This window comes from Musca vetustissima, unplaced genomic scaffold (genome assembly GCF_032173495.1).
Source record: "Musca vetustissima isolate MV318-11 ecotype Yass unplaced genomic scaffold, APGP_CSIRO_Mvet_v1 utg192908, whole genome shotgun sequence".
Lineage (NCBI taxonomy): Eukaryota > Metazoa > Arthropoda > Insecta > Diptera > Muscidae > Musca > Musca vetustissima.
In genome coordinates this window covers 11,740-26,044 of record NW_026879159.1, presented here as the reverse complement: position 1 = coordinate 26,044, position 14,305 = coordinate 11,740, and the positions used below count along the sequence as shown (strand labels likewise).

Here is a 14,305-nt window from a genome sequence, read left to right as displayed (position 1 = left end):
TCCAATTTGGATGGGGTTCGTCCTTTCGGCCAAATAAGTGAACTGTGCCAAATTTCAATCAAATCGGATTATAGGTGCGACCTGTACTTTGTTTACAATTTAACATCAACAGAGCGACAAATGGTCGGACACGCATAAATCGACTCAGAAAGTGATTCTATGAATATTCTCAAAGGGAACTATGGGTCTATCTCGTTTCCATTTGTCTGTTACAAACATATGCACAAATACATAATATCCTGTACCACAGTGTGGTGAAGGGTATAAAAACTTGACACATATCATTCCAGACCTAATTTAGTACGCTGTACAAAATTTTGTTTTAAGCGGACAAATAATGGTAGTATAGTGTTTCATTTACATAAAATCGAACGAATATATATATGAGAGCTATATGTAAATCTAAACCGATTTCCACACAATTTCGCTGACGTCAAACTGCAGTAATTTCAATACGGATGTCAACATGTAGTAACTTCAATACGCTATGCAAAATGTTGTCTCAATCGGTCAAACATCGACAGTATGGTGCAACATTTACATAAACTCGGAGGAAACTATATATTATAGCCATATCTTAATCTGAACCGATTCCAGCGAAACTTCGCATACATCATTGCTGCCAATCGGACTAAATTTAACTCTGTGATACTTCATTTACATAAAATCGGAGGAAACTATATATGAGAGCTATACCTAAATCTGAACTGATTCCAGCAAAACTTCGCATACATCAACCTAGATCTAATTCAATACTCGTTGCAAAATGTTGTCTCAATCGGACCAATATTGGGTATTTGGTGCACCATTTACATAAAATCGGACGAAACTATATTAGGGAGCTATATGTAAATCTGAACCGATTTTTTCCCAATTTAAATAGGGTTCGCACTTGAGGTTAATTAGTGGCATATGCTACTGTTTTTCTTTTTCTGGCCTCGGTAAAACTTTAAATTAAATTTATTATCAGTCTACATTATTGAAAGTTGTTTTCTTTGACAATATTTTCCATCATTATTCCTTACAATTCGGCTCGTACTATTTGGAAAAAAATAAATTAATTAAAAATAAATAAGAAAATCCAAAATTATTTATATATTTTTTAATATGTTATCAAAAGAAAACCCGACAACCAATAAAAATGAAAAAAAAATCCTCCCTATTTTGTTGTTCTTTTTTATTGACGAGCAATTTCTTTATTTTTTTATATCTAAAACAAGTCCTTTGAGTCCTGAGTACTACCGAGCTACTTTTGTATGCCAATTCATACAAAAAACAAAAAATAATAATAAAAGGTACTAATAATGGCTATTCTCAAAGAACATTAAATTTTTTCATTTATTTGAATGACCTATTTACACTTCTTGAGAAAAGAAAATGAAAGAAAAATGACATTTTGACCTGACACACAGAGGATCCCTGTACATACACACACACACCCTCACTCAAAACGAAACCTTTCCTTGCATAGAAGCATAAATAATAAATGAAAAATGAGATTTCCTAGTGTCTATTATGTTTGCTCACAATTTATGCCACTTACCATCATTGTTGTGCTGCTCATAGTATTTTTTCTCCAATTGACCCAGTTGGACATCACAGCTTGCTGCCTTCTTGCCAACACCCACACCTCCGCCACCGACGCCGCCTCCACCACCTCCACTAATGCCGATAGATTCCATCAAAGGCGAGTTTCCGGTACCCATGCTATCGTCCACGCCACCATTTCCACTTCCACCGCTGCCACCATTTTGCTTTAGCAGCTCTGTGTATTTGTCTTTAATTATGGAACTACCTCCATTGATAGTTGTCTGTTGGTGTTTTTTATATTTCAGGGTATCGCCGCTATTGCTACCACCATTATCGACCACCAGCCCATTGACAACACCCAACATGACGTCTGTATTACCAGCCACAGTGGTGGTGCCGTGATTGGCCACAACCGTGCCATGTGATGTCAGCGGATCGTTGCCACTTAAATCGAGATGATGATGACGGTGACGCGCTGCCGTCGATGCAATGAATCGCTTATAGATGCAACAAGTAACCATGGCCAGGAATACGGATACACTCAGAAGGCCCAGAGCCATTAACGAGATGACTGCAGCCAAATTGCCCTGCAATAGCTCACGACCACTCGGCTTCTCCACGAGCAGAGTCATTTGCACGGAATCCTTACCACCGGCATTCTCGGCAATGCAGGTGTATGTTCCCTCATCGGTTTTGTCGGCACCCAATATCGTTAGTCGTGATATGTAAACATTGCGGCCGAATTCCTTTTCCTTGGACTGGTCATCCTCAATGATTTGAATGAAAATTCGTTGTTGTTGTTGATGCGGCTGTTGGTGTGATGGCATTTGACCCGAACTAGTACTGCGATATATTTGTTTATTGTAGTCCCAGGCAATGTGGGTATTGGCTGAGGCATGAACACGACAAACTAGAGTGACATTTTCCTTAGAGGTAGTAATGGAAGCTCCTTTGGCTGGGAAAATGATTCGTGGCTTACAAGCAAAGGCCTCCGGCTGATCTTCTATCCACAGCATACCTCGCAGCTGGGCCGGATAATAGCAGGCTGTGGGTGGTGTATAGAGATTGCGACGCAGTACAAAATCACGAAATATTTGCAATTCACAGGTGCAATTCCAAGGATTGCCATCCAACGACAGAGCTGTCAAACGTTTGACATTTTCAAAACTCTCCTTGCGCAAAAAGTTCAAGCGATTATTGTTCAAATAGATTTGTGAAAGCAGAGGGACATTTACGAACACCTGATTGGCTATTTTCACCAAACGGTTATCCTTCAACTCGATCTTATGAAGATATTTAAGATTTTGAAAAATGCCGTCGCCCAACGATTCCAGGATATTACCATTGAGAACAATTGCTCTAACCTTTACCAGACGGGCAAAGAGATTCGCCTGCAGTACCTTTAGCAGATTATTGGATAAATCCAGCTCTATAAGTATTTCTAACTGGGTGAAGGTCCTGGGATCTATATGCTGCAAAGAGCTATTCCTAATATACAACTTATGCAGATTCGTCAAGTCAGCCGTGAGAAAAGCATTCTCTTCCAAATAAACGATACGATTGAACGATAAGTCCAGCACCTGGACTTCGTTGCTTAAATTTTCCGGTACCGAGGATAGGGTAAGATTTTTACAATCTGCCGTCTTCTTACCCGAATTCCATTTGCAATGGCAGTCACCGCAGTCCATTAACCAGTCGGCGGAGCTAAGCACAGGCATTTCACAGAGCAAAGTTAATACCAGCACGCGCAAAAACCAGGCCAGACTACAGTTGTTGTATTGTCGCAAAAATGTCTTCGGAAACAGGCGACTTCTGATGCTACTGGAGGTGGTTACGCTTGTTTGGCGATTATGTGAAACGTCCTTAAATGTATCCGTTTCCGTTTGCTTTGAAGACTTCGTTAGTGTGGAAGTTTGCCGAAGATAGTTGTTGGTGGTGCGGGTGGGCTTGGTCGATGGTCTGCTCCTTTGTTGAAAAGTGCTTCCAACAAACGCTTGTCCCTTTTCTATTCGCCTTAAATGAGAACTCACAGATGTTTTTACTTCTTCTTCTTCCTCACTTGAAGTGTTATTCTGGTGCTTGAGGTTTCTGGAACGTTTGTGATATTTTTGTGGCTTCGTCCTAGTCGGCTGCTGTTGTTGTCGCTTAAGCTGTTTTTTATTGCGCTTGTTTTTCATGTTTTTAAACTTTGAGCGCCTTTATCACTTTCCTGCTGACATCAGTCACGTTGAAGTTGATTTGGGCCACCGTTGCCTCCTCACTCGTTGTGGCAGTTTGCTGAAGCGTTTCAGCAATACCCTTCGCAATGATGTTGGTGGTCCTAATAGCTCTGTTACTCTTATTTTTCGCTGTCTTTGCATTAAAATAATTTGTTGCTTGTTGTTTTACCAAGCAAATTGTTGTCGTTGTTGTAACAATCAGATATTCGTTGCTATATTTATTTTTGGTTTATTCGTTTCGTCTCAGTTCGTGTAGCTGGCAATCTGGTTGCAGCTATACTTGGGTTGTGGAGAAAGTTTTGTTTTGCTGGTTTGCCGCAAGCCCAGTCGGTCGTTTGGTCTCAGTTGACTTGTGGTAACGTTCAAGTTGGCACAATGACAGGTGGTCAGAATGGTGCATTAGACCAAGCTGGAAATAAATGAAAATGTTAAAAGTTCACAGATTAGATCGAATTTGTTACAATGTTTTGTTGTTGTAGATTTTAGGTTAACAAGTTATTTGGAGAAATGATGAACAGACAAGAAAATAAATAATATTGCATATTTAAATATTTAAGGAATATAAATATTTCAATTAGGCAAGATATAATGAGATTTGATTACACCCACTTCAGAGTACCGAAAATATGTTACGTACCACTTTATATGGGGATTATTTCAAATTACAGGCACTTCGATGGGAAAATGATTCGATGGACGGCGATTTGTGCAGATGCAGATATAACTTTCATATATATTTTCGAAAAATTTCGCGATAATTGTGCACCAAATAATAAGCATAGGTTGCAGAATGACATGTGTATGGATTGAATTAAGGGAACCCCATCCATTCTCGATTTTAATATTTTAAGATTTTCAATGGGCTGGTAAATCAATACCAATGCTTGTTAAGGCTTGTAACTTTGCACATATATATTTGAAGATTTAAAAGAAAAGAAAAATAATTAAAAAAATGTTATTGCTTTGTTGTTGTTTTTTGTAATTAAAGAAAAGTCCTTATTTTTGATGGCGGGCATGATAACTCCTCACTGGAACATCGGAATCCGAAAATTCCAACGGTGTTAGAAAGAGTACATGTCTGGCTCTCGTATGCACTAGGATTATTGACTTCGCTCTAAAATTAACAAAATGGTGGACCTTTGAAAAAATTTTTGGAAAATCGCCGATTTTTTTACCAAAAACCAAGTTAAAAAATAAGGAAGATCATCAACGATTGGCTTTATCCTAGTTCATACGAGAGCTGTACACTCACAGAGAAACGTGTAAAAATTTGGAATCGATTGGGTTATTAGTTTTTGAGTTATCGTGCCCGCCATTCGCAAAAGAGAAAAACGCGTATAAAGTTTGAGAAGCCCTTTAGCCGTCACTTGATGCTGACACAATAAATCGGCTATATCTTCAAGAGTTCTTGAGATTTTCACCTGAAATTTTGTAGAGACATTCTTGAATTAGTGTAGATTCGAATTAAATCAAAAAATTGTTGACCCCGAGAATGGGGGGTCCCCTTAAGTCGGTTCACATATATATGATGATCACATATTTGAGTTCGTTCAATTTCATGTCAGTGGACCTTCAAAAGTGCGACGTTTGTCGGGAAGCATCTGATGAATATATCCAAAGTGGTGGAGGGTAGCATAAAGTCGGCCCAGTCTGAAATTTCTGTATTTTTATGCTGAACAGTTCCTTGAACTAATTTTATAATTATAGCCTACTCAACTATGTGGTAAGGGTATTATAGCTTTGAGTGGCTCCAAAAGTTTGTAACGCAACAAAATGTTGGTCCTAAACTCACCATTTAGTATACCGATCTTCTTATCTTGGCTAGCGGAGTGGGTCTAACCAGGTGTGTCCGTCCGTCTGTTCATTATAATTTGTAAACACGCTACAGGCCACAGATGTGGTCCAATCGTCATGAAATGCTTGTAGGTCCGGTTCAGGCCTATTGTTTTAGGGAATCAATTTGACCAAGAATTTTATATTAGACGATTTTCTTCAACGCTTTTGAGTATGCCGCGAATGCAACAAATTTTTACACGTAGAAAGGGATCTGACCAAGGAACAAGCATAGTTCTTATCATTCTATGCCGTATGTATTTTCCCCAGAAGAGCATTAACCAGAAAAGTTGATATTATATCCACGACGATTTTTTGGCCTTTAAACTGATACCAATTATGGTATAACGATCTGATGATATACATGGGATTAAATGGACCCAAGACTTTATTCTTGTTCATATATCGGCCCCAAATGCAACACGGGGAATACAGATCCCATTCAACTAATAATCGGTCAATTGTAAGGAGTCAAATGAACCAAGACTTTGTTTACTTACTTAGCTGGAAATTATCGCGACATATTGCAATGCTCAGAATATATCCACAGATACAGTTCAGTGGTAGTTGTGTACGATATAATATTGTCCGTCCCGTTCGACCATACTGGTCCGCTCTCTGGTTTTAGGTCATTATGTTAGTGATTTTTCCTCGTGATGATATTTATTTACAAGTGTTCGTACAGACACACACATACTTATATATTTTATTTCCCCATATAAAACTGTACGCGAGTTTCATTGCCACAAAAGTTGATAAAAATTTCACTATTTTAATTGAGCAAATTTTCTGATTTTTCCACGAAAATTGTTCTGCACAACTAAAGAATTATTTCGCTCAGCATTGTACATTCCAAAGAAGACTGATGTTACCGTATTCACTTGTTCATTCCGTATATTTTTCAATTATTATTCTAGTAGAAACATTCAAGTTTATGAAGCTCATTTTTTGTTGATTGATAGAGATGAAAAAATTCTTTGAACATTCAAGTTATTTTTTCTGAGTTGTTGTTTTAACGTGTGTGTGTGTGTGCCGTGCATGAGTATGTGTGTTTGTGAACTCTACTCTATTCTTGTTTATTTATTACCAACAAATTTTTGGTGGTGAACTCTTATGAAACTATGTTCGCTATAGAATGTGGAATGTTAAAGACAATGACGACGGCAGTGGTGGCGAACGGCGTGTATGTGCAGCAACCCAGAAATAAAAACAAAGTGAACGAATGATTACATGGCTCAACTTGAAGTCATGACTATCACGACGACGATGATGATGACGAAGAACTCTAACTCGCTGAAGAGGAACTACTACAACCAGAACAGAACAGAATCAACTTTGTCAAGATTCAAAGGTGTGGCCCTCAGGAGAATCCACATAGTACACAAATTGTGAATATTTTGCAAGAAACTTTTTGCAACATTTAAATGCCATTAAAAGTTTCACTGAAATATGCTTTTGCATACATTTAAGAATCACACAAACAGTATCGAAGTAGATGAAGACGTTCAGCGGCTGATGCTTGCCACTCACATTTAGTGGTTTAAAGTTTCCTAGGCTGAGTAGGAACATGATATGAAATAATACATTCATTTCGAAGAAATTATAAATATCCATTTGGCCTCAGGATAATCAAAGAGAAAATGAATTTTCAAATCTATGCTGTGTAAAGTAATTTCTTCGAAATATAAATTTCTAAATTAATACCCCTCTTAAAATCGTATATATAGGTTATTATCTGCTGAAACACCCACATGTGTATAATAGTAAATTCACTATGTGCTGTTGAAAATCTACTTAACTTTCTTTTTTTTAGCATTAAGTTGATGACTACATGACTGCAAGCAAACATCAGCAGTAGATAGTAGAGAAAAATCATAGTTTATGTACTTAAACATATATAGATTCCCAACTTTTTAACGGAAATTATGCATAAAGTTATTTCAAGTAAGTCTAACATTAGTCGTATGTGTTCAACTAAAAGAACAATGAAAAGAAGCGGAAGTTTGTATAAGTTTTACCTCTCGGAACCCTACTGGTATATTGTGTAACATTATGCCTTGTACTATATACGGATGTTTTACTTAAACATACATCAATATTTTCAAGTAATAAGCTTACAATAATTTAAGTCATTGCCCGGAAAGAAATTGCTATGAAACAAGTAAGGAAAGTAGTTAAGTCGGACTGGGCCGACTATATTATACCCTTTACCACTATAAGTATATTCTACATATGGGAAATTACAAAATTCTTTTAAAATTCCATTAAAATTTTTTTTTTTGCGAGCACATTCATGATTTTTGGTACATAGGTTAAGAAAAATAATCTGATTCGAAATGTGTTCGCGTTCACAAATTCGGATGCTGCGCACAAAAGTTATAGCGGTTTTACATCTTGTATTTCAAATATATATTAAATGGATTCCTTTTTGTTGTAATTCGCTAATTTCTTCACAAATGGATAAACACATTTGTTTTCTTTGCATAATTGTCAAATCACATTGAAATACGGTACAATATTCGCGAAAAAAACAAAAAGTAGCATTAGGATATCTGAAAATAAAATAAATTAATTTTTTAATTAAGACAGAACTTTTCTTTAGAATTGTTAAGAGGATACGGTTTTGCCTTAATCTTCTAAAATATACAACGCTTTCGTCTGTGCCGCTCGACGCACTTTATTATGCAAAAACCCTAAAAATGACTAAAAATGGCGCACCGTGCATACGATTTTTATGCGCATCCGATTTCAGTAATCTCCTATGAAAATAAACAAAAGGGCACCTATTTTAAAAGGATCGGTTAAGAACCGCGGATGTGCCTCCACAATCGATTTTTGATAAAATACGCATATTATTCGCGTATCGATATATTTTTGACCTCTTTTCACACAGATTCGCGAATATGATCACACAAGAATGAATTTATGTGAAATCAATTCGAAGGAATCCGCGATTATATACGCGAATTTGCCAAAATAAGTTTTTGAAGTTTTTCCCACATTCAAGGTACCTATATCCGCCGTTTTATTGGACGGAATTGAACATGGATGGGCTCATTAGATCCGACACCTAAAAAAACTAAAATCACGAGGGGTTTCACGGAATTTGAATGGACTTTCTTAATTTTAGACTCAAAAAATATGTTTATTATAAAAATTTACGCACCAAATTTTCGTCTTTGGGACCCAATTGCAACGAAGCTACGGTAAGCACATTCATGAAATATACACTAAACGAAGCAAAATCACGAGTTCTACAATCCTATAATCAGTTTACTCCATTATCTGGATGCGCATCCTAATTATGAGAAAAATTCAAAAAACACCGAAAATCCGGCTTCAAAATGTCAGCATCCATTTTGGGTGGATCCATTGATTATATCGAAAAATCATACATTAGAACCATATTGTCCATGGGGTATTCTGCAACTTAGTCACTGATCACATGTGGGTGCGTCGTGTAGTTTAGCCACAAATCAGGAAGGAACACAAAAAAACTCGTTGGCTTCAACACATTTTCACGCATATTTCTACACTACCACCATCACAGCTTCCACGCAACTTATTATTTATTACCAATATTTTAAGATTATGACAAAAACACTTCATTTTATATAAATGAATTCAAATTATATGCAATATGTTCATATTTCGCGTATTATAACCTTGCAAACCTCAGCTTCAAGGAATTTAAAAGATTTTTGTAATTTCCCATATGTACTCTAACAGACGTCGCCTTTTCGAAGGAACTCTGGCGTGAAGATGTACGAACTTAAATATATGATCTTCATCTATAAGTAAACCAACTAAGCTATGCTATATCTAAATCTAAACCGATTTCTAGGAAACTTGCCAGAGATCAATTTATATTATCTACAGTACGTTGTGTCAATCAGAGAAACTTTAGGTCTTAAGTGCACCATTTAATACATTAACATAAAAGCGGACGAAAATATATATGGGAGCTATATCTAAATCTGAATCAATTTTCGCGAAACTTAGCGCGCATCATTCTGGACTTAATTTTGTAGGCTATGCCAAATTTCGTACATATCGAATGATATTTATGGACTTTGGTTCACCATTTACTTTAAATCGGAAAATATATATGGGAGATATATCTAAATCTGAACCGATATTCACGTAACTTAATACACATCATTCCAGACTTGTTTTAGTGCGCTACACCAAATTTCGTGCATATTAAAAGATATTTAGGGACTTTGGGGACCATTTTCCTTAAATCGGACAAAAATATATATGAGAGCTATATCTAAATCTGTACCGATTTTCAGGAAATTTAAAACACATCATTCTAGAACTAACTCAGTACGGTATATATATATATATACATCTGGACCGATTTTCAGGAAACTTAGCACACATCAATCCAGACTTACTTCAGTATGCTATGCTAAATTTCGTGCAATTCGAAAGATATATATGGACTTTGGTACACCATTTACATTAAATAGGACGAAAATAAATATTGAAGCTATATCTAAATCTGGACCGATTTTCAGGAAACTTAACACACATAATTCTCGACCTAATTCAGTGCGCTGTGCCAAATTTCGTACACATCGGAAGATGTTTAGGAACTTTGGTCGACAATTTTCCTTATATCGGACGAAAATATATATGGGAGCTATATCTAAATCTCAACCGATTTTCACGAAACACACATCATTCTAGATCTTATTCATTACGCGTTGCCAAATTTCGTGCAAATCGAAGGATATATATTGACTTTGGTACGACATTTACATTATATGGGACGAACATATATATGGGAGCTATACCTTATCCGGACCGATTTTCAGGAAACTTAACAAACATCAGTCTATATCTAATTCATTACGCTGTGCCAAATTTCGTGTAAATCAAAAGATATATAGGGACTTTGGTACACCATTTACGTTAAATCGGACGAAAATATATATGGGAGCTATATCTAAATCTGGACCGATTTTCACGAAACTTGGCACACACCATTCTAGGCATAATTCATTACGATGTGTCAAATTTCGTGCAAATCGCAATATTTATAGGAACTTTGGTACATAGTTTACATTAAATCGGACGATACGATATATCTAAATCGGAACCGATTTAGGGTACTGCTATATGTACCAATTTTGATGAGAAATTGCTGAGATACTCTAGACCAGTAATAAAGAACAATTAATCTGCATACAGAAAATAGGGGTTTGATTTCAACTGACAGACAGACATGGCTAAAAAGATTATTCAGCAGACAGGCGGCCCTAGCTAAATTTGTGTGCTCAGATAATCTAGACCAGTATAAAGAACAATTAATCTGCATACAGAAAACAGAGGTTTATAAATACTAATGGTTTGAGAACATAGAGGTTTATAAGGACCAATTGGTCAGTACAGATACTTTTTCCTATACACCAAATGCTTTTTATAAACCCCTGTTTTCTCTATACAGACTAATTGGTTTTTATACAGACCTAATGTATATCAGCAGTCTGTTTACAAAACAATTGGTCTTTATAAAGGCCTGTGATCTATTCGACTACATAATTCTATGTACAGACCAATTGGTCTGTCTACATAGCTGTGGTTTCTAATCAAACCCCGGGGTCTCTTTACGTGGTACGAACTTTTAGTGGATATGGAAAATTTAATATACACTTCACCACTGGAGGGTATAATAGCGGGAACTTTGTCTGGGGGCCTAAAAAATGCCATAATGTCAAATTAGATGCAAAATACGACTAGAAGAGAAGTATCCGTTAATTTAGTAGCCTTCAAAAACCGAAAACGTGCTGGTACCATTATATGGAACTATTCCAGAATTAGCATTGTATTCGCAAATGTATGGAATGTATGGATGAAAGGATTTTTTCGAACCGCATTTTCCAACTGATGTGGCATAAATGGACAATTCGGGGCCGTAGTATACAAAATACGTATTCAGAATTGAAATATATATTCCCGATCAATTTCTGGAAAGTCCATGTCATGGTGTAGTACAATTTCTTACCATTATCCACAAAATAATGGTCGCATATATAATTCAAGATGAGATGAAAATTGATCCAGTTTTTTTTTTTTTTTTTTTTTTTGACCTACGGACAAAACATTGGTATTGGTGAAAAAAATCGTATCAGATTTAGATGTAGCTCCTTTACGCCTGTCAGACAATGACAACATTTTGGATGTACATGAAATTTTTTTCGAAATCAGACATGAAGATAATGCTCCCACATAAATTTTGGTCCTTTTTTTTACATAAAACTCCCATATATATAACCTTCCGATTTTATGTAGATGGTGCACCAAACATTCAAGGTTTGTCCGATTGAGACGAAATTCTGAATGACATATTAATATGATTTTTATTGATATCCATTCGGATCTAGATATATTTATCAATGAAGTGCAATTAGTTTCGTTTAATTAAATTCAGATTTACATGCAGCCAAATGTTACACCATAGACCCCAAATAGGAGAAGGGTATCATATAGTTGGCTCCGTCGAACTTTTGAACTTTCCTTACTGATTCTACTTTCGTCCGATTTGAAATCGGTTAAAATCAAGATATGGCTTCTATATATATATATATTTCCGTCTGATGTTGCATTGGAATCTAAATCAGGTTAAACCGAAAATAATGGAGTAAATCTCACAAAGTCCAAACTAGTAACATTCACTAAAATGAGTAAAGTTCTAAACATTCTTCTAACTATCGCGAATGGAGTAGCTCTGGAGCTCTCTTTCGTGGCCAAGTACCTCGGTACAATGATTGAACGACGGTTGACGAGAAAGAACAGAAAGAGAGCTATTGTACAGAAGAGTTTATTTATAATATTTTCTTACTTCCATTCCTGAATAAAAATTAAGCTTTTTCTTATCTAAACTTCATTCCCAATTCAGGATACGAACTTTTGTTGACATAAATTTTGGTAACAATTCCATGTGACATATGTGTATATCTACGTATGTATGTGAAATTTGAAATCTTTTCATGTGACTGACGTTTAGTATAGCACCAAAATACTTAGCATGACAATCACAATAGTTGCGTTGACGAAAGCAGTTTTGTAGGAATTTTATGATTTCCACTTATGACACTTTGAATATCAATGACAGTTTTATTACCCGATTATTTATGACGTTACGATTGAGGCGCTTGTATAAATTGGAATTATTTTATGACTTTTTGGAGCCACATTAATAAGGACGAAATTTTGTAATAAACATAAACGTTTAATAATATTTTGTTAAGACTAAATGGTGTGGAGTCTTGAAATGTCACACATTTTTATGATCCGGAAAATCTGAATTAATCGATAGTACTCATGCCTCCCCATCTACTTGATGGCGAATATTTTTTGGGGAACAACATATATATATATATATATATATATATATTGAAAATAATTAATTTAGGTTAAGATTAAGGAAAAGAACGAAACTCATATATTTTAAGGTTTAAGGCAGCAGTGCCCAAAATAGAGAGTTTTGACACACACCGGGCTGTCTCACACACACAATGATAAAAATAGAAACATTTGAAAATAAAACATATTTTCAAATTTGCCATTCATTCCTTTTTGTTTTCATAAACTGAACGAAAAAACCAGTAAGGAAAGTAGTAAAGTCGGACGGGGCCGACTATATGATACCCTTCACCACTATGGGTATATTAAACAGGACTATTAGCATGAAATTGGATGAAAAAAATGTGATATTTATCTAAATGTGAATCTACCTAGATCTATCCATAAAGTATGTAACTCGACTTCAAACAAATATAAATAGTTCATCCGTTGGGCTATGTCTGCACTTCTAGAAAACGCAACTATATAATTTTATGCTCAATTGTACGATCTGCAAACTTTGATGTCAATCTGACTAACATGAGGAGTTTGATGCCCAATTTACTTGAAATCGGGCGAAAATATATATAGAAGATCTATCCAAATATTAAGCGATTTCAAACAAACTTGTCACAGGTTAGGTTATACTAATTTCAGAACGTTTTGTTCCTATTGGTTCCTTGGTGCGTCAATTACTTAAAATCAATCTATAATAAAAGAGAGCTATATCTATCTAAATCTGGACCGATTTTCACGAAACTTGGCAGACATCATTCTAGACCTAAATGATTAGGCTGTACCAAATTTCGTGCAAATCGAAAGATATATAGGAACTTTGGGGCACCATTTACATGAAATCGGACGAAACTATATATGGGAGATACTTCTAAATCAGGACCGAGTTTCATGAAACCTGGCAGACATCATTCTAGGCTCAATTAAGTACGTTATGCCAAATTTCGTGCAAATCGAAAGATATATAGGGACTTTGGGGCACCATTTACATGAAATCGGACGAAACTATACATGGGAGCTATATATAAATCTGGACCGATTTTCTCGAAACTTGGCAGACATCACTCTAGGCTTAATTCAGCACTTTATGCCAAATTCCGTGCAAATCAAAAGATATGTATGGACTTTGGGGCACCATTTACATGAAATCGGACGAAACTATATATGGGAGCTATATCTAAATCTGGACCGATTTTTACGAAACTTGGCAGACATCATTCTAGATCTTAATGATTAGGCTGCACATAATTTCGTGCAAATCGAAAGATATATAGGGACCGTTTACATTAAATCGGTTAAATATATATGGGAGCTATATCTAAATCTGAACCGATTTTCCCAATTTCAACAGGGTT

At 35.8% G+C, this 14,305-nt stretch overlaps 1 protein-coding gene across 1 annotated transcript; it reads right to left on the bottom strand.

Moving 5' to 3' along the window:
• Positions 1 to 1,543: 1,543 nt before the first annotated feature.
• On the bottom strand, positions 1,544 to 3,707 carry LOC133323961 (uncharacterized; the record flags this gene model as incomplete). Its single annotated transcript, XM_061532861.1, has 1 exon — positions 1,544 to 3,707. A coding segment is annotated over exon 1 (2,164 nt), but the record flags the coding sequence as incomplete, so codon positions are not given.
• Between the last annotated feature and the right edge of the window lie 10,598 nt (positions 3,708 to 14,305).